Here is a 21950-nt window from a genome sequence, read left to right as displayed (position 1 = left end):
TCTAAACTCAACAGGAACTGAATCGGTTCAGTTGGGACTACCAAAGAGACCTCAGGATTGTTGGCCATCTCTGTTGGTCCACCACTTCCCTGTCACGCTGCTCCAAGGTCAGCAACCACTGAAACATGTCTCCCATCAGGAAGCCTAAACGATTATAGGATTTACGGAAACATGGCATACAACATTGCCATTATACAAGACTTAACTATGATTTTGATTTATAATGTCTCTGTTGAGTGAATCTGAAAAAGAAAATAATAATTCAGGCTTTCCATGCCTCATGGTCCCATTCACAGTCAATCAGAAACAGTAAAGTAACATTTTGGGTTCGGTCAGAGTGACGCACATTACTAAATGTCGTCTGTTTTCTATAAAGGGATTTTGCCGAATTCTCCTGCATGTACTGTTAGGTAAACAACCAATGAAAACCAGTTTCATAGCAAAATGCTTATAACAGGTATCTCCATTTGTCCTCGGACACGCACTTCTGCTTCAGACCAGACCTCCCCCCCAGTCACTTTGCATTCAAGATAAATGAGCGCAGGACAACACACAAAACCACCCTTGTTTTGTTTTAATAACCCAAGTGCAGTCAACCTTGGATGATGAATGAGTGAAACTGGCATATCTAAAAGACAAGGACTACAAATTATCCAAGGTAAAAAAAAAAAAAAAAATAAAATAAAATTTAAAAAAAAGGACATTATGCCAATGTGTAGCATGTATATTTTTAAAACTTTAACTACAGCTGTGGCCCATTAGTACTGTACTGATTCACATAGCTGACTTTATGCAGCTGGCATGAGATCAACTCCCACTCAATGCACTATTTGCGATCTCCCTGGTGATTGACTGGCAAACAGTCCAGACTTTAGTCCACCTTTAACCACCTGTCACCCAAGTCACATGATACACTCGCACTACAATCCTTCGCTATTCCAATACAATACAAAAATCTAAATTTAATTCAAATGCTCTGAATTTATATTCAGTTCAGATTTGATTTTATTAGCTGGGTTACACACTCATCATCACAGGACATGAAAATGTGTTTTTCAGTTGATTTCTTGGTGTGGAATAAACAAACATGAACAAATATTAGAAAGTCATGGGAGGAATAAGCAACTAGTACATGATAACAAAAATAAATGCTGTACATGGTCCCATTGCATTAAATTCCAAAGATCAGGGTTTCCAAAGTGTGGATCAATTTTAACTTTGTCCACGGTTTATGTCAGTCTATAATTTTAATCAATTCTATGACTCCATTTGCAAACCAAAACATTCATATACCAAGGTAATGTTTCCCATTGAAATGAAATTAATCCGTTCCAGCCCCAGAAGTAAGTTTATAGTGTAGTTATACTGTACAATATACAGTATATGTGAAAACACACTTACTGATAAAGAAATAATATGGTCTGACTGTGTTCGCTAGCAAATTATTGTCCAGCATCTTAGCTTCCTTGCATACAGTACTGTATGATTTTGGGACCATTTTGGGCGTGTTCTTTCCCATGATTGATGATGATTGTGCACAAACAATGTGCGTTGATATTACTGCAATACAGAGTGTACTTGTAGAAGTGTGTGAGAAGGGTATGAGAAAGTTTGGGAAACCCTGGCTTGGAGGAAGACATCATTTAATGATTCCCACTGGACAGACCCAAGATGTCAAAAAGCACTGTAACTCTCGTCACACTGTTGTGTTCATTTGCCTCCATTGCCACACACTGGGAATGCAATTCCTCTCTCATAGCCTGCAATCATCCATCTCAGCCGGTCTACGTGCAACACTTCAGACCTTCTCATCAATGAGCAGCCCCCACCTAACGGCACTGACCCCCTTTTGTGCCGCTCTGCCATTAGGAGGCAGTAAAACAGTTTCCTCCCCGTGAATCACATTCGGGCCCTCACACGGGCCACTGGGGGGCTGACCCCTTCCAGGCAATGACATAAACACTGACAAACAAAGGGGCCTGCAGCTAGAGAGGATCTCAGGGGTTGTACGTGGACAAAATGGACGGTATTAATCAAAGTGAGCAGATTTCACAAAACAATGGCATGTGATGCTTTGTGATGAAACAATTGCCATTCTTTTTTTCTTTTTTTTTTTGCAGCAGCAAGACGGTTGGCGAGGAGCAGGTGTAAGAGCTGAATGGCTACAGAAGCAGCTCCCTCCCTTCCCGCCCCGGGTGCAAGAAGGGATTCAACAAAAGAGATTTGCGAGAGATGATGACATCATGTCGAAGTCATTACAGACGAGCTGGGCATACAGTAGTCACTTACTGTAGGAACTTGCATGCTCAAATAGTGTCAATTATGATCAAGCCTTTGTATGGGTGCAAACTCCACCATAACGCATCCTAGTTAATTCATTTCCCAAGTGTGCCAAGAATACTTTTAGCCCTGGTAGCTCTATAAATTGGGGGGTGGGAGGGTTTAATGAGAGGGTCTTCCTCCCACCCCAGTTCTACTCTTGTGTGTGGATCCGTGTTTGATTTCAGTGGGCGAGGGGAAAAGCCCACACAAAGAGTGGCAGTCACGCTGGAGATCCTGCATGTAACCATGGAAGCGTTTTTGTCTCCGTCGTCAATGGGCTCGCCGGCCATTCATTTACTGATCGCGTTGAATCAATATTTAGGCTTTTCGGTGTTATTAGCTGCTACGAGGAGGAGGAGGAGGAGGAGGCGGAGGGGGGGGGGGGTGCAAGGACGAGGCTTGAAAAGGGCAGCGTTTGGCACAGTGCGAAAGAAAATTAGCACCGTGTCACTTTTAATGGTTTTTCGTACGGGATGTCTGCTGGAGCTGTCTGACTTTAATTGATGGAGGAGTGACGACTCATTAGTTTCCCCTCTTCATTAATTAACCACACCACCACTCTATAATAACTACAAACTTGACATAAGTCCCAAACGTTTTAATAATGTTCACACGGGGCGGAATACATTCACATTTTGACGGAAACACAAGATAAAACAACTTACCTGACCACTCCATGTCCATGACGAATTATTGAGATGTCTTGATGGCTGAGGAAAACATGGATAAATACTCCTTTTTTCTCCCGCTCTGATAATGTTTAAAAGTCGGCTATCCCTTTCCGAAGAGGCGGCGGTGGGATCCGAGGTAATAAGATGAGGTGGAGCGGGTACTCCATGTAAATAACCGTGGCCGGTCAAAGTCGCGGTTCTCCTATCGGTCTCTCCACCGGTGTGCTACCGCGGCCATGTGTGTGACTGAGTGCACACGGGAGCGCGCACGCTGTCCCCGTCCAAAGATTAGCTAGCTAATGCGCGCGCACGTCCACAGCGTCTCGCTTGGTTGAAGCTAATGAGACTCGATGTTAAATTTAATCCCCGGAGGGTTCGTCTGTTTAAATGGCTTTGCGTATTGGAGGCCGACGGGCGCCACCATGCGAGCAAAACATATACTCGTCGCTGAATTTGTCAATGAGGCAATGTACAGAACCTATCTCGTCGCCATGGGTGCCTTTGAGAATTGCCCATTCCCGCCCAAAAAATTGAGATTTGCCGTTGAACTTCATTGTCGTCGTATTAAGTTGATGTTATGCCGCTAGAAACACTTAATAACATAACAATTTAATTGCAAGCAGACAAAGTACATGCAACAGGATGGACAATTGATATTTCACTATGATAGTGTTGACATGTTCGAATCAGAATCAGAATCATCTTTATTTGCCAAGTATGTCAAAAACACAAGGAATTTGTCTCCGGTAGTCGGAGTCGATCTAGTACGACAACTGTACTTTTGAAACATAAAAACACAGTTCCCTGAGCAATAAAAGGTTACCAGTAATGTGGTAATGCAGATACATTTATTTATTTTGGACAATTGTGCAAATGATGCCAGGTCCTCCAGCAATTTAGAGCTGTTTGAAATGACTAATAGAACAATAGTCTGGTACAGTAACCATTGTGCAAATGGCGCAGAGACTTCAAGAAATGTATGCATTTTAAAGTGACTAAGGGTGCACTCGATAATCTGGAACAGTGTCAATTGTGCAAATGGCGCAGATACTTCTCAAGCACATGAGTGGCCAGTATTGGTCAACAGCAGATATGCAAGTCGTGCAGAGTGGTGAGACTACTCAAGTGAGTGCACGAATAATGTATAATTGGCCCGACAGTGATGTGACAACAATCTCAAGACAGAATTGGGAGCATGTTACAATGTTAACTGTTTAAGAAGTTAATGGCAAGAGGGAAGAAGCTGTTGGAATGTCTGCTTGTTTTAGTTTGCATTGTTCGATAGCACCTAACTGAGGGAAGGAGCTGGAAGAGGTGGTGACCAGGATGTGGAGGGTCCAAGAGGATTTTGCATGATCTTGTCTTAGTTCTGGCAGCGTGCAAGTCCTCAAGGGTGGGTAGGGGGGGTACCGAGAATCTTTTCAGCAGTTTTGATTGTGCGTTGCAGTCTGAGTTTGTCCTTTTTTGTAGCAGCACCAAACCAGACTGTGATGGAAGAACACAGGACTGATTCAATGACCACTGTGTAGATCTGCCTCAACAGCTCCTGTGGCAGGCTGTTCTTCCTCAGGAGCCGCAGCGAGTACATCCTCTGCTGGGTCTTTTTTTTAACAACATCCAGCTAGTAGTTATCCACAGATTGTATTATGATTTTGTATGCCACTCAATGTACTACAATATATGGTGGCAGTATTTAGTCATTTTTTATATATTGCTGCTGTCGGGTGGAACCACCACTCCCCCACCCCACCTCCAAAATGAAAACCTTTCAGGAAAAAAAAGTTTCCAGTTGGTATTATACCTTCTATTGCTATTACATACCAATGCACACTCAAATCATCACAATAGCACCCCAAAATTATGTTCGATCGCTAATTTAACATGCTAAAAACTTGCTGATGTATTACAGTGTCATTGATTAAAATGTTTGAATGTTAATTAGTTATTACTTTGAGAAAGTAATTTAAATAATGACACTACTATTACATTTTCAACAGGATAACTTGTAATTGTAACCAACTACATTTCCAAAGTAATCTTCCCAACACTACGAATAATTAATAACTTAAATACCAACACTGAAAGCAAACTTCACATTCAATGTATAAATAATTTAAAAAAACTGAAATATATCATTTTTAAAAGAAAGATAAAGACGTAACCAAGTAGAAAAAAATAAATAAACCAAGAATATTTTTTTTTTCTTTTTTTTACAAGCCTGCTAGTCAGGGGCCCCCATTAGGGAGATTCACGAATCCTGACGTGTCATTGCAGCATCTACAGAGGTTTCCAGTTGTGTCGTTGATATGGACCAATATCAGCTGTTCAACAAAAACGAGTCAGAGGTTTTATTCCTAAAACGTATATTTAATATAAATGTAAGCCATTTTAACATTACGCACAGTTTGAACATTAACATTATGCTTCAATAAAAGGGGAAAACCTGGTACATAAAAGATTATTCAATTAAAATGTATTGCACTTAAAAGTTACATAAAAAAATGTACCCAAATAAAAAAATTTAAAACAGTTGTTAAAAGATTATGCAAAAAAAGCAAATGTATTGAAATGAAAAGTTAAATACAACTGAACTGTACTAATCGGCGATTCTTTCCCGTAGCCTTTTGAGAATCACTGGTGTAGTTAATGTTTAACAATACTGCTATTCACATTCAAATTTGACCTCAGCTTTCTGAAATCCCGCTCCGGCTTGTCTTCGCGCCATATGCCGCGATAACTTGTGCACCCCGGACGCGAACGGCGTCATGACGTCACCGTTGTGTTGACGTGGCCGTCAGCGGCTCAACGGTAGCTAGCATGTGCGGAGGCTATGCAATGGGAAGGTGAGACCACCGAGGATTACCAACGTAATCATGATTGAACTGACCTGATCGGTGTTGATTTATTCAGGTAAAAGTAGTTGTTGCCCTCTGCCGTATGCGTTGCTATAAACTACGTCGCTGATCATTTGAAATTTGCTAACCTAGTAGCCCTAGGCTAGTAGACGCTAGATAGCATTACCTTAATCTGTATAGTTGCAGTTTTAGTTTTTTCGCGTATTTCTGCTAAAAGGAGATTAATGTTATTTTTACACTTTGATCACAGGACTAACATTGTATTGCATGTAAGTTGTCTGCTACAACAGGTGCATGTTTAGGTCGCACAACTACAGTCAGTAGCATTGTGCTTGTTATTTTGATTTGTTTGCAACCTTGCTGTGAACAGAAGCCTCGATTTGTCTTTGCTTTTTTTTTTGTGTGTGTGTGTCCAAATCCCAGATGTCCGTGTTCGACAAAAGAGCAACTCAGTACAATAAAACATCCACATAGCCACACTGAGACGGATAATAATCAGATATGTTACACAAGCAGCGAGGCCCTTGAGGTTGTAGCGCGTTATCTTCTTTGTCACGTTTTACTTTGTTAGATTATCTGATAATGTAGTTAAATAGGGGTGGGGTGGTAGTGTAGTACATTTAGGAGATACTAAACACGTTGGCTTAAAGCCATCATACATACTCTGGTTAAATGTACATTTTTGTTCTTATTCTGTGGGTAATGCACACAAATTCTATGCTATATCACGATGGCGATGCTTCATGGTAGTACTGAGACGTCAACTAAAAGTTTATTTCCCCAATGCAGTGAAAATGACTGGTAGAGGCCAGCACTATGGCTTCCAGTCGGCCACCGGGGTTCAACCTGCCAACGGAGGTCACGCCTACCTGTTTGGGACCGCCGGTTCCGAGAACGAGCTGTCCGAGGAGGATGGGGAGAGCTATGAGCTGCGGCCGCGTGGGAAGGAGAGGAACCGCAGGAGCACCTCCAGGGAGAGGATGGACGACATTATCTACCTGACCAGAGAGATTCAGGAGGGCGACACACTGAACAGCATTGCCTTGCAGTACCATTGCTCAGTAAGTATGCACTCACACTTGAAAAGGGGCCCATTTATATAATCTAGTGCACCTGTTGTCACAATTGTACCTGCGTTTTCCTATTGTCATCAAGTCAACACACTTTCATCGATGTTACTAGTTAACATGCTTACATTTTCAAAGTCCCTTTCAGAGGACCTTATTAAGAAACTGATGAGCATGACAACATGTACAAAAATGAATATCCTGGCACAAATACCTTTTTAGGGGATTGCAACGTCAATTGTCTTTTCAGGAAACAAAGGAGGCGGAACAAACCGTCGTCTTTTTTAGGAAACAAAAAATACAGAACAAACCAAACGTAACAGATTTAACAGTCTGCATTATTATGCAATGAAATCACCAGTCGCATTTCTTAGGTGAGAGGCTGTTTAGATGCAGCTGGAAGGTGTGTTTTCACCCCAACTAATCTAGATAATGTTTCCCAGCAACTCCGACCTGGGATGCACATTAAATATTTGACTGCTACTACGATAGCAAGACAATGACATAATCCGACTTTGTTGATAAATTGAAAGGCACTACAGGCTAGCAGTAACGTATGGTATAAAAGTCAGTAAATATTTGTATGAAACACTTGTAGGCCACAAAAATACAGTACACTAATCCAATGACAAACAGTAAAATATAGCATTATCTCCTTACTGTCGTAAACTGAGGACCCCTGTAATATTTTAACTGCATGTCTGCGACCCACCAGTTGAGAATCACTGATCTAGTGCATGTTTATTCTTAGTTTTTGCATTGGAGTCCACGCAACTCCATGACAGAATGTGAAGCACACACTGAGGAACCCAAAGTTCAAACACCAGCTATTCTTATTCAGATGAACATTTTTTTTTTAATAATCTTAACTGCCATGCACATGTGAAATGAAGTTATAATTGTAATATTAATACATTAAGACGATAAATCACTCATTTTTAAATCACTCATCAATTTTTGATACCGCTTATCGTGTGCAGGGTAGTGGGTGAGCTGGAGCCGATCCCAGCTAAATGGCAGACTACACTCTGGACTGAGCAACAGTCAAACACAGGGCACAAACAGCGGCTGAAATAAGTATTTAACACGTCACCATTTTTATCATGAAATAAAGTCAATCAAGTCAGGTGTTGGCTCGGCCATTCTAGCAGTTTTATTTTTTTTTCCTTTGAAACCAATTGAGGATTTCCTTGGCAGTATGTTTTGGATCATTATCCTGATGAAATGTCCACTCTCGTTTCATTTTCATGCACATGCAAATGGTAACCTTAACATGAATAGATAATGCTATACACACACACGTGAATGTGATCAGCAGCAAGAGTGACATCTGAATTAAATAGTGTTGTCGAATTTAGTAGTTTCCTAAGCCTTATAGCAATCTTAGCATTCAGCTCAGTATGGTACAGGGTATTTTTTGTTTGTTTGTTTGTTTTTTTTTGGTCAAGCTGTCAGTCTTCAAGTCGTAATAAACAGTCACAACCCAATTAGAAAGAACACACAATGCTGCATGTAGGCTCTACACTTGTAGGCTCTATAGTGGCAACATGGCACACTAGATCTTGGTTCTAAGCTGAACTGAACTCAAGCTGAACTTAATGGTGATACAGTCTGCAAACGATGCACCTCAAGTTCATGTTCTCTGGTCTGAGTCAGTTGAAGGGTTGTAAACTCGATGAGCTTTCCACGTTTGTCAAGTCAACCGTCATCTGTTTCATTGATTCTCAACGAGTGGCTAGGGAGTCTCGGGACCAAAAAATGTGTTGTGGAAAGCTAGTGAAAAAATTGATGATATAATTGTTTGAATATTCGATAGCTGCAGCCCAAATAGCATTAGCACTTGTGGAGGCAGCATCCCCATCACCAACACGCCGCAGTACACTTGTCAATTATTCACAAATACCCCCTACCCCTGCGTGGACAACGATGCCGAACACACGAGTATATGCTGGTTATCAGAAGCCAAAACCGATTGCAAACGTTAATCTACAATAACACTAAAGGTCTGCGTAAGTCATGTCTTTGACACGATTCCGTGTAGTTTGGGGGCTTGACTTCGGCTAACACCTTAAAGTCGCTCCTTATCCGTATGGGGTGTGTTATGTAAATTAGCCCCAATGTTACTTCAGTTCTTTTTCCATATTATGTCCACTTTAATATACTTCCCTCTATTTTTAGGTGGCCGATTTAAAGCGCTCAAACAACCTCCTGACAGAGCAGGACTTCTTCGCCCTGCGCTCAGTGAAGATCCCGGTCAAGCGCTTCAGCGTGCTGACTGAAACTCACAACACCGGACCTCTCAAACCTTCCTCTACCGCTGAATCCCGACACCCGATCCAGATCTCGGCTGTCACAGCCCTCCCCATCGAGTCGTCCACGGACTCGTCCTCTTCTACGGACAGCGTGGAAGGCTTCCTTATGGAGAAGGACAAGGACATTGAGCGACTGGTGAAATCCACAGGGCCGTCCAGGAGCAGCCTCAACGAAGTTGTGTCCTCCTTAACGCTCCAGCCAAACCAGCTGGGAAATGTGGAGTACAAACCGGTGGAGAAAAAGGACCCTTATTACGGAGCGGACTGGGGCATGAGATGGTGGACTGCGGTGGTCATCATGTTGGTGGTTGGCATAATCACGCCTGTATTCTACCTGCTATACTATGAAGTCCTCATGAAGGCTGAAGTTAGCCATCACGGGACACCTGCAGACGTTCGTGGCCACGTGCTTCATGCACATGACCATGGCCACGGTCCTCTAGAAAACAGTCACGCTGGAGCTGGGCCCTCACGACATGCTGGAGATGTGCCTCACAAAGCCCCACAAGGGCTCAAAGTGGACAGTGCACAACATGGGAAAAGACATGATAAAAGTATTGTTTAAATAATGACATGATTTGTCAATGCAATCTTCAGAGGGAAAGTCACTTTATAAGTGGGAGCACACCATTTACACATTTCTGTTGATTTAACTGACCCGGACTTATATATTTCCTCTCATCCATGCTGCTGCCTTCCAGTGAAGCCACACACACATTTTGTTGTTTCAAATGTGCACAACAATGCATTTCCAGGGCATTGATGAGCCTGTAGCCCCCAACAAAAAGTTTGTGCTTTTTGATTATAAAAGGGACTGTTTTTTTTCACAATTTAAAGCAGTGTCTTAATGTGTGTGACGTGCTTTTGTCAAAATACCAGGGATCAAGAATTATAGGTCACTCTTCATACCCTATTTCTTGCTGAAATTAGCCTGTTTGGAGAGGGTGGTCCTGTCTCATGCAAATGAACACCCCCATATACAACTGGGCCAATGGTGAGCACGGCGACTAGCTTGGCTTCGACTTATGGTAGCTCCATGAGTAACTATAAAGACCATAAAAGCATTTTCAGAGAGGGAAATCTTCATACTGTGTGTGGCACATGGACACCTCCAAACACAAGTTTCTATAATATGTCATCTTTAAAGTCATTGTACTGTATTTGGTCCATGCTGCATTTTCCATTTGTTGGAAAAGATGATTGTGCACATTGTTTAATTTACATTGAATTAATATATTTCAGGAGCCATTCTACACTTATTAGTATTGAAAGTTTTGAATTACCTTGGATGTCTTTACTTTCAGATGGCCAAGAGAGTACTGCATTAAAAAAAAAAAAAAAATTCTAGTTGCGCAGACTTCCAACATAATGAGGACTGGTTTTTTTTTATTTGCGAAAGCCCATTTACGTCACCACTTGTGTAGATTATGGAAAAGCATTCCGTTGACAGTATGTGCCTTTCAAACTGTAAATGTGCTTACAGGCTGGGGAATAAAATCTATTTTCAAATATTGCCAGCGTGCATACACTTTTGGCATTTCTCATTTACACAGCTCCGTTTATTTTTTTAATCGTAAACAAAAGTATCACTCTGGAGCTATAATGAAAAGTAACAAGTTGAGGTAGAAGTCAGTATGTTGCTTCACCATCCATATTGTCATCACTGCCTGCAGCGAAGTCTTCTCCGTTGTCAAAGTAGTTGTCAATGTAATCATTGTCCTACAAAAAAAAAAAAATACAATTTCCATTTATTACACACGGACCAGCAGGAACCTTTGTAATACATTGAGAACTCACTTCCACTTCCTCCTCTTCATATTCCTCCTCTTCAATCTCCTCCTCATCTTCATTTCCTTTGGTCTTTGGTTGTTCCTCATCTGATTTGTCATTGTCATCTTTCTTTTCCAGCTCCTGATGAATTGACAACAACATTCAACGTATACAGAACACCAAGTCAAGTCTTTTCAACCAAAACAAACAAACAACACTACTCACATTCAATTTGGTCAACACATCTTCTGTATCTTTGCTGGATATCTTCACCCTTTTCTTCTTTGGCCCTATTGGATTTAGCTAATTAGTCTTTAATGCCAAAATTATTCAAATTCTGGCCAACTTTTAAATTGTTTTATTAGTTGAATGGGTATCGTCTAGCTGGATTTGACACAAAAAAGTGAGAAAAGACTAAAACGTGTTAGAATATAAACAGTAACAAATTGCCATTGCATTTAAATATAGGAAAACTAAAAAAAAAAAAAAGATTCAATCAAAATGCACTGCATGTAGAAGTTGAAAACTGTATCCAAATGCTTAAAAAAAGAGCTGTTAGAGATAAAATGTAAATGTATTTTATTTAACGTTAACTACAACTGAACTGAGTCTAATTATTTTGTGTATAACTTGAGGGAGCCTGCATAACACTAGTGGTTCTAGATTATGCTAGAAACTACTGGGGTGATTTAAACTGGTGCAAAAAAAATATGCATTAAAACTGTCCAATATGGTCATGGATATGAATTGTTTTCAATGATATCTAACAACTTTTACAAATCTGTCATTTCCAGCCACATGATAATTCAACCAAAAGAAATTCACTTATTTCATAATAATCACTACCTGCTTTTACTCTGGTTTTCTTTTGTGGCATCAGTTCTTTTGGGAAGACATTCCAGTCTTAAAATTTAAAATAAACAAATTATTAATAATTGTTTCACTCCTGCGATGGTGTGTTAAAAAAAAAAAAGTACCTGGTGTCCATTCGTCATCATGTACCTCGTTCTTCTTTAAGTATCTCTGTGTGTATTTCTCCACATCTGTTTCGAGTAAACATGACATGCTCAATTCTTGTTTTCAAGACATGCTACATTTTCATGAAAGCAACAAAGAATCCATACTGACTTGTTTTCATCTGAATATAAAATTAAAAATAGCCTCCACTTTGAAAATAAACCTTGGGTTAAGTATTTTATACTAAGGGGTTATAAACTATTAGCCCAGAGTGCATCAGAATCTGAATCATCTTTATTTGCCAAGTATGTCCAAAAAACACACAATGAATTTGTCTCCGGTATTTGGAGCCGGGCGGCACGGTGGTTAGAGCGTCTGCCTCACAGTTCTGAGGTCCGAGGTTCAATCCCCGGCCACGCCTGTGTGGAGTTTGCATGTTCTCCCCGTGCCTGCGTGGGTTTTCTCCGGGCACTCCGGTTTCCTCCCACATCCCAAAAACATGCATGGTAGGTAAATTGACAACACTGAATTGCCCGTAGGTGTGAATGTGAGTGCGAATGGTTGTTTGTTTCTATGTGCCCTCCGATTGGCTGGCAACCAGTTCAGGGTGTACCCCGCCTCCTGCCCGATGACAGCTGGGATAGGCTCCAGCACGCCCGCGACCCTAGTGAGGAGAAGCGGCTCAGAAAATGGATGGATGGATGGATAGTTGGAGCCGCTTTAGTACGACAACAGACAGTCAATTGACAGGGAACACTTTTGAGACATAAAGACATTGACAAAAACAGTCACTGAGCAATAAAGGGTTGCTAGTTATCTGGTAATGCCGGTACAAATTATTATTATTAGTTTTTGACAATTGTGCAAAAAGGTGCAGAGTCCTCTAGGACTTAGAGGAGTTCGATATGACTAATCTCGCAATAGTCCGGTGCAATGACCATTGTGCAAAGGGCGGCGAGACTTCAAGGAGTGTATGCAGTTTAAAGTGACGAGTAGTGCAATAATCTGGGACAATGTTGTTTGTGCAAATGTTGCAGATACTCCTTAGTCAGTGTGCAAATGGGGGTGATGCTACTCTGGCATGAGTGGCCAGTATTGGTCAACAACAGATATGCAAATAGTGCAGCGTGGCAACACTACTACAGTGAGTGCACGAATAATATATAATTGGCCCGACAGAAATGTGACAACAAACTCAGACAAAATAATTGGCAGCATGTTGCAATGGAATTGGAAATTAGCTGTTTAAGAAGTTGATTGCAAGAGGGAAGAAGCTGTTGGAATGTCCACATGGTAAACCTTACCCCATGCAATAAATACAGACTGTACATTGATCCTAACTCGAGGGTACAGTATGAACAAGGCCCGTTTTTTAATTAATTTTTTATACAAAATAAGTCTACTCAAATGTATCGAACATCACTATTTTCAGTCGACGTTTTGAGCGTTCATGAGCGTCAACAGATTTGTTCTGAAGGTATTTTCACCACTTTAAATTATTAAATATTGCGTAAAAATAACAGACAAAGTGGGGACAGACCAATAGTGTCGATTTTTAAAAAAAAATATGAAATTGACCATATCTGGACATACGGGATTTCTGCCCAACATCGTCATTAGAATGTCGATATATTTCCCGTTATGTGTTAGCATTAGTATTAAGATAGCGGACTAAAAGCTACGTTGTTGCTTTACACAGTGTGTAATTCTCCTAGTTTTATGTTTAATTTGATAGTAAACTTCAACTGGGAGTGGCATTTAACAGCTTCAAGCCTCTTTTGGGAAGAATTGTTCACTATTTGCCAAAGTGCTGCTTATTGTAAAGCGAGTTGAGTTCACTGCCACCATACAGCGCTCATATCTCAAGTATGCGATCGCACGTCAAAGCAAAAAAAAAAAAAAAAAAAAAAAAAAAAAAAAAAAAGAAAACCAATCTGCTGAATAACTCCTAGTATCTCGAAAAACTCTTAAATTTGGTATCTTAAGTCACCACTGCATACTGGACTAGTCCAGAATATACAGTACACCGATCTTAACCCCACGATACATAGATGTATTACATACAGTATACACTACCTATAATACTAATCAGCAGCTATTCGACAAACATTATTATCCACAGATAGGCATATCTGCAGCTGATCAAACTCAATTTTCCTCCATAGAGCTCTCTTTTTCTCCTCTCACATAAGACTGAAATTAAATGTCTCACTGTTTAAGTGCTGCATCGTCTTCCTACACAGCAGCCAATTGTCTGCTTGGATCCTCTGTCTGAAGTCAGGTTACAAAAGCACTCACCTGCCTTATTGGTCTTAAACTTGATGTTGTGAGGCATCCGTTGCATAGTTCCCCTCATCTCCTGTTTGAGAGCCAGCATGTAGTCCTCGTCCTCGCCGACCTTTAGCGGGACTGGCTTGAAGTCTGTGGGCTGCAAGGAGAAAGAGCAAGAGGATGAATTTGGTACAGTCCAATCTTTTTCCCTTTTTTTGGGGGAAAATATGAATTATGTTGAAGTCAACAGAAAAGGGGAACGTTCCTGAGATTTTGGTCAAATTCGTTGTTATACTTCGGCTTAGTGATAATGTAAAAAAATGAACTCCACATATGCGTTTAGCTTTTTCTTTTGTGTGACGGCAAAGATGAAAATGTGATGACAGCCAAAGTAGCCGCTAGCGGCCGTCAAAAGACAGGCTCCGACCTCCTGATCGGCTCAAACGCGCACGGTTTTCCACAAGTCTACTTTCAATCGGTTCCTGTGTGATCCTCATTCTGCTCTTATTCCAAATTGTAGGTCCCCATTCAAAGTAAATGCGAGGCCCGAATGATTGACAAACATTACATCACTTCCGGTAGCCTTTACGGTGGACGGAGTAGCTACACCCACGATGTCTCAAAAGCGGGAACGTTCGGAAGTGCTCAATAAAACCACATTTTTACCCAATTCATGTATGTAGTACAAAACATATTAACAATGCAAATATGGATTTTAAACCATAAACCCCCCGCACTCAGACCTTTAACATAAAACTGCTGGTTGGTGGGTTAGTAGGGGGTCCCCAGAGCCGGCTGATAATGGTCCATATCAACCACACAACTGACACTGCAATGACACATGGAGATTGTGGAATAAGGCTTGCTGACAAACAAAATGAAGTGTACTTATCACTCAGGGTTGGCAAAAAGTGTACATGTGTGTGTTTCTGTGTGTACAATGGACACTTACTGGAAAGAGTGGATCGGGCCCCACCCTGGCTTCTGGCATGCTGCCCCGGCCGATGCCCAGTGCATCAATGTTGAAGGTGAACGCAGCCACCCCGCGCCCCTTCCCCGCCATGGCTGCAAACTCTCTTTACACACACACACACACACACACACACACACACACGCAATGTATGACGTGAACCCGCACGCTCATGCTCTACAGTTGAATACGTGGTTATACTTACTAAAGGCAGCGTTAAGAGTTGTCAGGCTAACCCAAAAGTTTACGGCCTTTAATTTTAAGCGCTAGCTTGTCATTAGTGTCCACATTACGTCCGTACACAAAGTCTTGGTGGTAAAACTGACAGATTTGAAGCTTTGCTAACACACTAGTCACTGTCAGCGTGTGGCAGACTGGCTTTGACTTCCCTCCCATTATATGACGTCACGTACATTTCCAGCCAATGGTCGCCGGCGTGAGGATTTTCTCTTCCGCACCTCGGTCCAATCACAGCGCTCTCCTCCTCCACGGGTGTGTCAGCGAAGCTCAATGAAAACAAAACAGCGAAGCTAGCAGCCCCGCGGCCACGAAACCAACCTGACAGCTCGATTATCGCCTCGTCCACGCGTGAAACGCGCATGAATCGGGATGTCCGCGGCCGACTGGTACGCTCACAAGTCGCTCGGAGACGGACTCTACTGGATCCAGGAACGGTTCTACCAGTCGCAGAACCGGGCTAACATATGGCTGCTGCGCGGCTCCCACCAGGACGTGGTGATCGACACGGGACTCGGCTTGAGGAGCCTGCCGGACTACATCGACGCCATGGGGCTGCTGGGCAAGGACCCTCAGCGGAAGAACCCGCTGCTGGCCATCGCCACCCACGCCCACTTCGACCACTCGGGCGGCCTGCATCAGTTCCAACAGGTGGGCGTCCACAGCGCCGAGGTGGAGGCGCTGGCCAACGGGGACAACTACGAGACGGTCACCTGGCTCAGTGACAGGGAGATAGCCGAGGCTCCCAGTCCCGGGTGGAGGGCCAGGCACTATAAAGTCAAGGCTGTGCAGCCCACGCACATCCTGCAGGAAGGTAACGGGTCCATCCGTGTGTTTCCTAGAACACTTGTCCCCATCGGGGTCACGGGTGGGCTGGACTCTGGACTCTGGACTCTGGACTCTGGGCCAGAGACGCACGATGACACATACAGACATTCAAACTGGCCCGACAAAACCTGCAACGCGTTTTCCTTGACCCTTCTTCAAAAGTAGTTGTGCGTCATAAAAATGATCACAATCAAACGCAAGCTACGTGGCACGACGGGACGATTATTAGTGCTCCCGCACAGAACATATTAAGAAAGGGACAAGCTAGTCTGCACACAAACACAGTGCAGCTCTGCTTCTGGCTAGCTGGTGTCACGGCTAGCCAAAATAAAGATCCAATTCTTGTTGTTGTTATCGCACAGTACAAGCACAATTTCCCGTGACAATTAAACAGCCTCTCCCAGATGGAGCCAAGGCAATAGCACATTATTAGTGTTTTCATTGTCTAAAAATTCATTATAAGAAGGTCCAAAACATGGAACCCACATACATTATGCTCATAATAGCTGCACGGTGGACTAATGGTTAGCACGTCTGTCTTGCACTTCGGAGGTGTGCGGTTAAAATCTCGGCTCAGGTCGGTTTGCATCTTCTCCCGGTGCTTGCTTAGGTTTCCCCCAATTATTATATTATCTCCGTCACCTAAATTCCAAAAAACATGCATTTTGGCTAACTGAAGACTCCAAATTGTCCTTAGGTGTGAATGCTTGTTCATCTGTGTGTGTGCCCTGAAATTGGTTGGCGACCCAAAGTTTGCCGGGATAGGCTCCAGCTCACCCGTGACCCTAATGAGGACAAGTGCCGTAGAAAATGCACGGAAAGAGCGCTTGGATCCTCACAATATGTATGAATAAACATCCTTACACCATCTTCATCTCCTCTGTGCACTGATAGGAAAAAGCTTCCACCCTTGCTGTAAAAGCGTCACGGTCGACGGCGATGCTATTAGAAGTTTAATACGCGCAATAACAGCGTGCACAGGCAGAGAAAGGCGTTTCCAAATGTTACATTTGGCAGAAATTGTTGACAAACAGCAGTCATTCCTGTGAAGGCTTTGTGTACAGGTGAAAAGAGGCTACTTATCAAGCACGGGTTCCTCTTCTTTTGTGCACCCAGTGTTTGCATGCGCACACACACACACACACACACACACACACACACTGGTTCTGCTTTGTCAGAGTCATACTGCTGCAGTGCAGCTGGACTGTCCCACTGCATTGTGTGTGTGTGTGTGTGTGTGTGTGTTTCACCCCCATGCATGACTCATACCTGTCTTTAATCCTATGATAGTGATGGCCAATGGACCACAGGCGGCCCATTAGTATTTGTACCTATAATACCTTGCATTATAAAGCGCCGCAAAACACTTAATGAGGCATACAGTGGCGGCTCGACTTAGAAGTTTCATACGTTCTGGGAACTCAAATCACTCGTTTCTCAAATCAACTTTCCCCATTGAAACGAATGGAAATGGCATTAATCCGCCCCAAAACGCCAACATTTTTTGAAACATGTTTTTTTAATCAGAACAATAGCACCGCACGGTATTGTCCCGTATAAAACGTACAATACTTGGTAATAACAAAACAAAATACAAACACTAATTCCAATGAAGTTGAGACATAAAATGTAAATAAAAGCAGAATACAATGATTTGCTAATCCTTTTCTAACCTTTGCTCAATTGAATACACTACAAAAACAAGATATTTCATGTTCGAACTGACTTAGTTTTTTGCAAATACAGGTTTCTGTCATTTTCAATTTGATGCTTGCAACATATTCCAAAAACGTTGGAATAAATCTAAAATATTTATTTGACTCAAACGTTTACATATTAATAGCCAAATGTGAGAAACTGATCATTTTGCAGTGTTCTCTTCAATTTTATCCAGAGCCTTATATCCCCCTTGAAAGCCACGTATATGAAACACACAACATATTGTACTCAACCAATCTTGTCTCCTGGTTAGGTGACGTCATCAACCTGGGCGACAGGCAGCTGACGGTGCTCCACATGCCGGGCCACTCGCGGGGCAGCATCTGCCTCCACGACGGCGAGAACAAGCTGCTGTTCAGCGGCGACGTGGTGTACGACGGCGCCATGATCGACTGGCTGCCGTACAGCCACGTCAGCGACTACATCGGCAGCTGCGAGCGCCTGGTGGGCCTGGTGGACAGCGAACAGGTAAACACTCGAGCCACCCAGGATACATCAGATAGGGCAACCTTTGACACCACTTTCCAACTAAAGTACCACCATCATGACCGACAGCAAAATACAGTAACGCAGTAGACCTAGGTGTTCGTCGCAAACGAGATAAAGGTTTTATTTCTACAATTAATACTTATGCAATATAATTTTATTGCACATAAAAGTGAAATAAAAAGATGTACCTAAAAAATTTTTTTAAAAGTTAAATACAACTGAACTGTACGTAGGCAGTGATTCTTTCACGTACCACTAACGGGGCATTTTGAGATTCACTTGAGATTCATTGGTTTTGGAGAGGCAGAATATGCTTGGTCACAAGAGCATTGCCATTAACTCAATGTCTTATGTAAATATGTAACACATTGTACAGTTTGTTTGCTTATGTATTTCTATTTGCTTTTGTTTTGCTTTGTTTTACGATGCTATCTGCAGGCAGGTCAGCATTGCAGATGAGAATCTGTTCTCAATTGCCTTGCCTCGATAAATAAAGTTTAAAAAATTAAAAAGAAATCTCACGTACATAAAATGTGAATAAATAGGGTTAGGGTTATATTTCTAAACTATAGAAAGTGTCTTTGAAGACCCTAGAAAGTTCCATAAAATAAAATGCATCATTATTAATATTTTTTTGGAATTATTAACATTTGAAAAACAATAACTTTAATTCCATTTGATTGTTTAAAGCTTGGCGGCACGGTGGACGACTGGTTAGAGGGTAAGCCTCACAGTTCTGAGGACCCGGGTTCAATCCCCAGTCCCGCCTATGTGGAGTGAAGCTTTTTTTTTTCAACACAGGGCCATCTGGCGGTGCCCCTAATCCAAAATCACCGTAGCTCGATGTGTGTCATCCACCTCGCCTAAATAAATGCCTCTCTCAAATAAATGTCTGCTCCCCCCAATCAGGAAAAAAAAAGGAAGTAACTTTACTCAGTTCATAGACGATTGGGAAAAAAAACAAAAAACGCTTCCTAACCAAAACAGCAGCACCTACGAAGGCACATGAACAGACTGACAGATGAATTACTGTGTAGAGACTTATTGCAGAATAATAGCATAATATATAGTATAATAATAACAATCTTACGGTGCCTTTAATGACGATTAGTGTTCCAGTCTGATAACAGCCACGTTATTTTCTGCCCAATTTGTGTCGCTTTCATGCCTTTTGTTGTTGTTTTAAACTCCTCTCATCTGTCAGTTTGACCACTAGATGATGAACTACAGTAGATCGATACATTAAATATTGTAATGTATACTCAACAAACATTTTTGTTCCTGTTTCTTGCAACAAAGGAGTGCTCACTAGCACAGATTAAAACATTTGTGAGCGATATTTGAGAGGAAATGGCCTTTGTGTTTGGAGAAACATTCCATGGGAGGAAAGACAAAAGTGTTGCGATGATATTTTTGTTCATTGATAGTGATATAAAATGACTTTACACTGCATGTAGAATTTGCAATGAAATATTCCAATATCCCACATGTGAGCAGGTGGATCAAGTCCTGCCAGGACACTACAACACCTTTGGCGCCAAACGCCTCCACCGCATCGCCAGCTCGTACATCAGCAGAGCGGGAACGTGCCCGGCCAAATTCTCCACTTGGGCGTGGAGCACCATGGCCGGCGTGGCGCTCAGGGCGTCCCACCCACGGGGCGTCTGCTGATTGGACGCCTGGATAATGCCCATATGCACACAACAAATGTAATTGTTGCCAAATTTCCTGTATATGTTGGCATTGGATTACATAATAATGAAGCATACTGATCAATGTGATTATACGATATTTTAATGTATTGCTTGGGGTTTATATACAGCTCTGGAAAAAATAAGAACCCAAAAACACTTTTTTTTTTTGTGCTTTCTTCAAATGAATGCTCTAAAGGACAAGGTATGTTTGGAATTTAGAAGTTATCTTTTTAGTAGTTTCAAGAATAAAATGGTTCATTTCATGTAACTCAAACATACCTATAAATAGCTAAATCTAATGGCCTCTTTGCAGTGGTCTCTTAATTCTTTCCAGAGCTGTAACTTGATGTATGTTTTATATACAGTACATGCGTGTATTTGTGTGTATTGCATATGTGACGTTACAATAGCACAAGCACTGAGGTATTGAAGCAGAGCCAAAAATGGCCATAGTATTTGTCTATGCACACACAGCATCTGCTACCTCCCGTGTTTGTAACAGTGCTTTGTACTACCGCTGTATTTACGGCTCAGCTCTTTCAACTGACAATAAAGCGTCCGTCCTACCTTCCTTTTTGAGACATGTTCTACATACGTTTCATCTTCACATAAAGACGTCATATCCCGAGGGTGTTTGTTGCCAAAGAGAGGAACAACAACAAGGCTCGTCACCGAATCATCCATCTGACTGGCTTTTGCAGCTTAAAGTGCGCATTTTTATTATGGATGTGCATAATAATTAACTGAGTTTCAAGAATTCTGTTGAATTGACTTTTGATGAAAGATGTCATAAATTGGAGTGCAATGCTTTACACAACCAGCAGAGGCGCTGTTGATTTAGGCGCAATTAGTTTGTGGCCTAAAGAAGAACAGGACGTGAATTTTGAGAAGTTGCAGTATATCAACGCAGACCACCACTATGGTGCAACTCCTTATTCTGATCAACGTATAATGTGATATTAATGTGAATATATATGTGAATTAATATAAATATATATCAATATATTTTACAAAATTTTTTGTTGGGTTAAACTGAATTGAGAAAAAAAAATGTACATTTAAAATTAGATTAAATGGCAGAATATATTGAGGAAAGTGTTTGTTTCCACACATATATTTCAAGAATAATATACTATGATTACAAATCAAATTGCTATGGACTTTTTTAGACAGCAAACGAGATCAGCAGAACCTCTGCTGGCTGAAGCCAAGTAGTATACTCAATTTTGCCTCAATTGCTTCAATACACGAATAATAAAAAAAAATATTGTAATAATTCTTAGATTGTGTTTAACTGTACAAGTGCTTTGATTATAGCTGATTTCAATATGTAAAAATAGGTGGACTTTGGGGGACCTTTTGTTAAAACATTGCAAGCAGATCATATTCCATGCCAACAAGACAAATGAAGTCGAAGTTAAATCGCTAAAACATTTATTATTATTATTATTAATTTTATAGCTCCCACATTCGTCATGTCTTCTGGGATGGTTTACATGCAGAACACAAAGGTTGCCAGAACAGACAACTCTTGAAATGTTGTAGCAGTCAATTCAACCTGTGATCATGACAGATAATGGTACAATATGTCAGTATAGCTGCAAATCATCCACAATAATGGAATAAAACCACAGATTTGTTAACTTCAAAAAATGTAAGTACAGTAACAAATGCCACTTGGAAGCATTTGACAGTTTTATTTTCAGTAAAAATGGATGTCCACCATTGTTGTGAATGCTGAATCTGCTTTTGGATCAAAAACCCTGAAAGGGCAACCACTGACACTTC

General features: G+C 41.5%; 4 protein-coding genes across 11 annotated transcripts in view; 2 read left to right on the top strand and 2 right to left on the bottom strand.

The window, feature by feature from the left end:
- adgrv1 (adhesion G protein-coupled receptor V1) overlaps positions 1-3222 on the bottom strand; it is a 112135-nt gene extending 108913 nt beyond the window's left edge. For all 6 annotated transcript variants that reach the window (XR_009768284.1, XM_061672220.1, XM_061672221.1 and 3 more), the window contains exon 1: positions 2988-3222. Coding sequence is in view for 5 of the 6 variants with exons in the window: in XM_061672220.1 (XP_061528204.1) it covers positions 2988-3006 (19 nt within the window). In the remaining variant the exon portion in view is untranslated. The remainder of the gene's footprint in view (positions 1-2987) is intronic.
- Positions 3223-5774: 2552 nt separating this feature from the next.
- Positions 5775-10755, top strand: lysmd3 (LysM, putative peptidoglycan-binding, domain containing 3). 2 transcript variants are annotated; one of them, XM_061673487.1, is made up of 3 exons: positions 5775-5836; positions 6638-6909; positions 9094-10755. In XM_061673487.1, exons 1-3 carry the CDS (start codon positions 5824-5826, stop codon positions 9790-9792), a joined length of 984 nt encoding a protein of 327 aa, XP_061529471.1. In that variant the 5' UTR covers positions 5775-5823; the 3' UTR covers positions 9793-10755. The 2 variants fall into 2 exon arrangements, with proteins under 2 accessions (XP_061529471.1, XP_061529472.1); XM_061673488.1 differs by having other exon boundaries at positions 5783-5903.
- polr3g (polymerase (RNA) III (DNA directed) polypeptide G) lies at positions 10010-15587 on the bottom strand. Of its 2 annotated transcripts, XM_061672218.1 has the most exons (9): positions 15401-15587; positions 15178-15301; positions 14253-14382; positions 11975-12040; positions 11844-11900; positions 11223-11287; positions 11025-11138; positions 10874-10946; positions 10010-10546 (listed from the first exon to the last, which is right to left on the bottom strand). In XM_061672218.1, the coding sequence occupies exons 2-9, from the start codon at positions 15286-15288 to the stop codon at positions 10446-10448; spliced, it is 717 nt and encodes a 238-aa protein (XP_061528202.1). In that variant the 5' UTR covers positions 15289-15301; positions 15401-15587; the 3' UTR covers positions 10010-10445. The 2 variants fall into 2 exon arrangements, with proteins under 2 accessions (XP_061528202.1, XP_061528203.1); XM_061672219.1 differs by lacking the exon at positions 10010-10546 and having other exon boundaries at positions 10560-10946.
- A 110-nt stretch (positions 15588-15697) lies between these two features.
- On the top strand, positions 15698-21137 carry mblac2 (metallo-beta-lactamase domain containing 2). Its single transcript, XM_061673486.1, has 3 exons — positions 15698-16246; positions 18233-18447; positions 19966-21137. Exons 1-3 carry the CDS (start codon positions 15805-15807, stop codon positions 20137-20139), a joined length of 831 nt encoding a protein of 276 aa, XP_061529470.1. The 5' UTR covers positions 15698-15804; the 3' UTR covers positions 20140-21137.
- The last annotated feature ends 813 nt before the right edge of the window (positions 21138-21950 follow it).

The sequence above is a fragment of the Phycodurus eques genome, chromosome 3 (assembly GCF_024500275.1).
Source record: "Phycodurus eques isolate BA_2022a chromosome 3, UOR_Pequ_1.1, whole genome shotgun sequence".
NCBI classification, from domain to species: Eukaryota; Metazoa; Chordata; class Actinopteri; order Syngnathiformes; family Syngnathidae; genus Phycodurus; species Phycodurus eques.
Note: the sequence above shows the minus strand (reverse complement) of the source record. Positions and strands in the feature narration are given on the sequence as shown.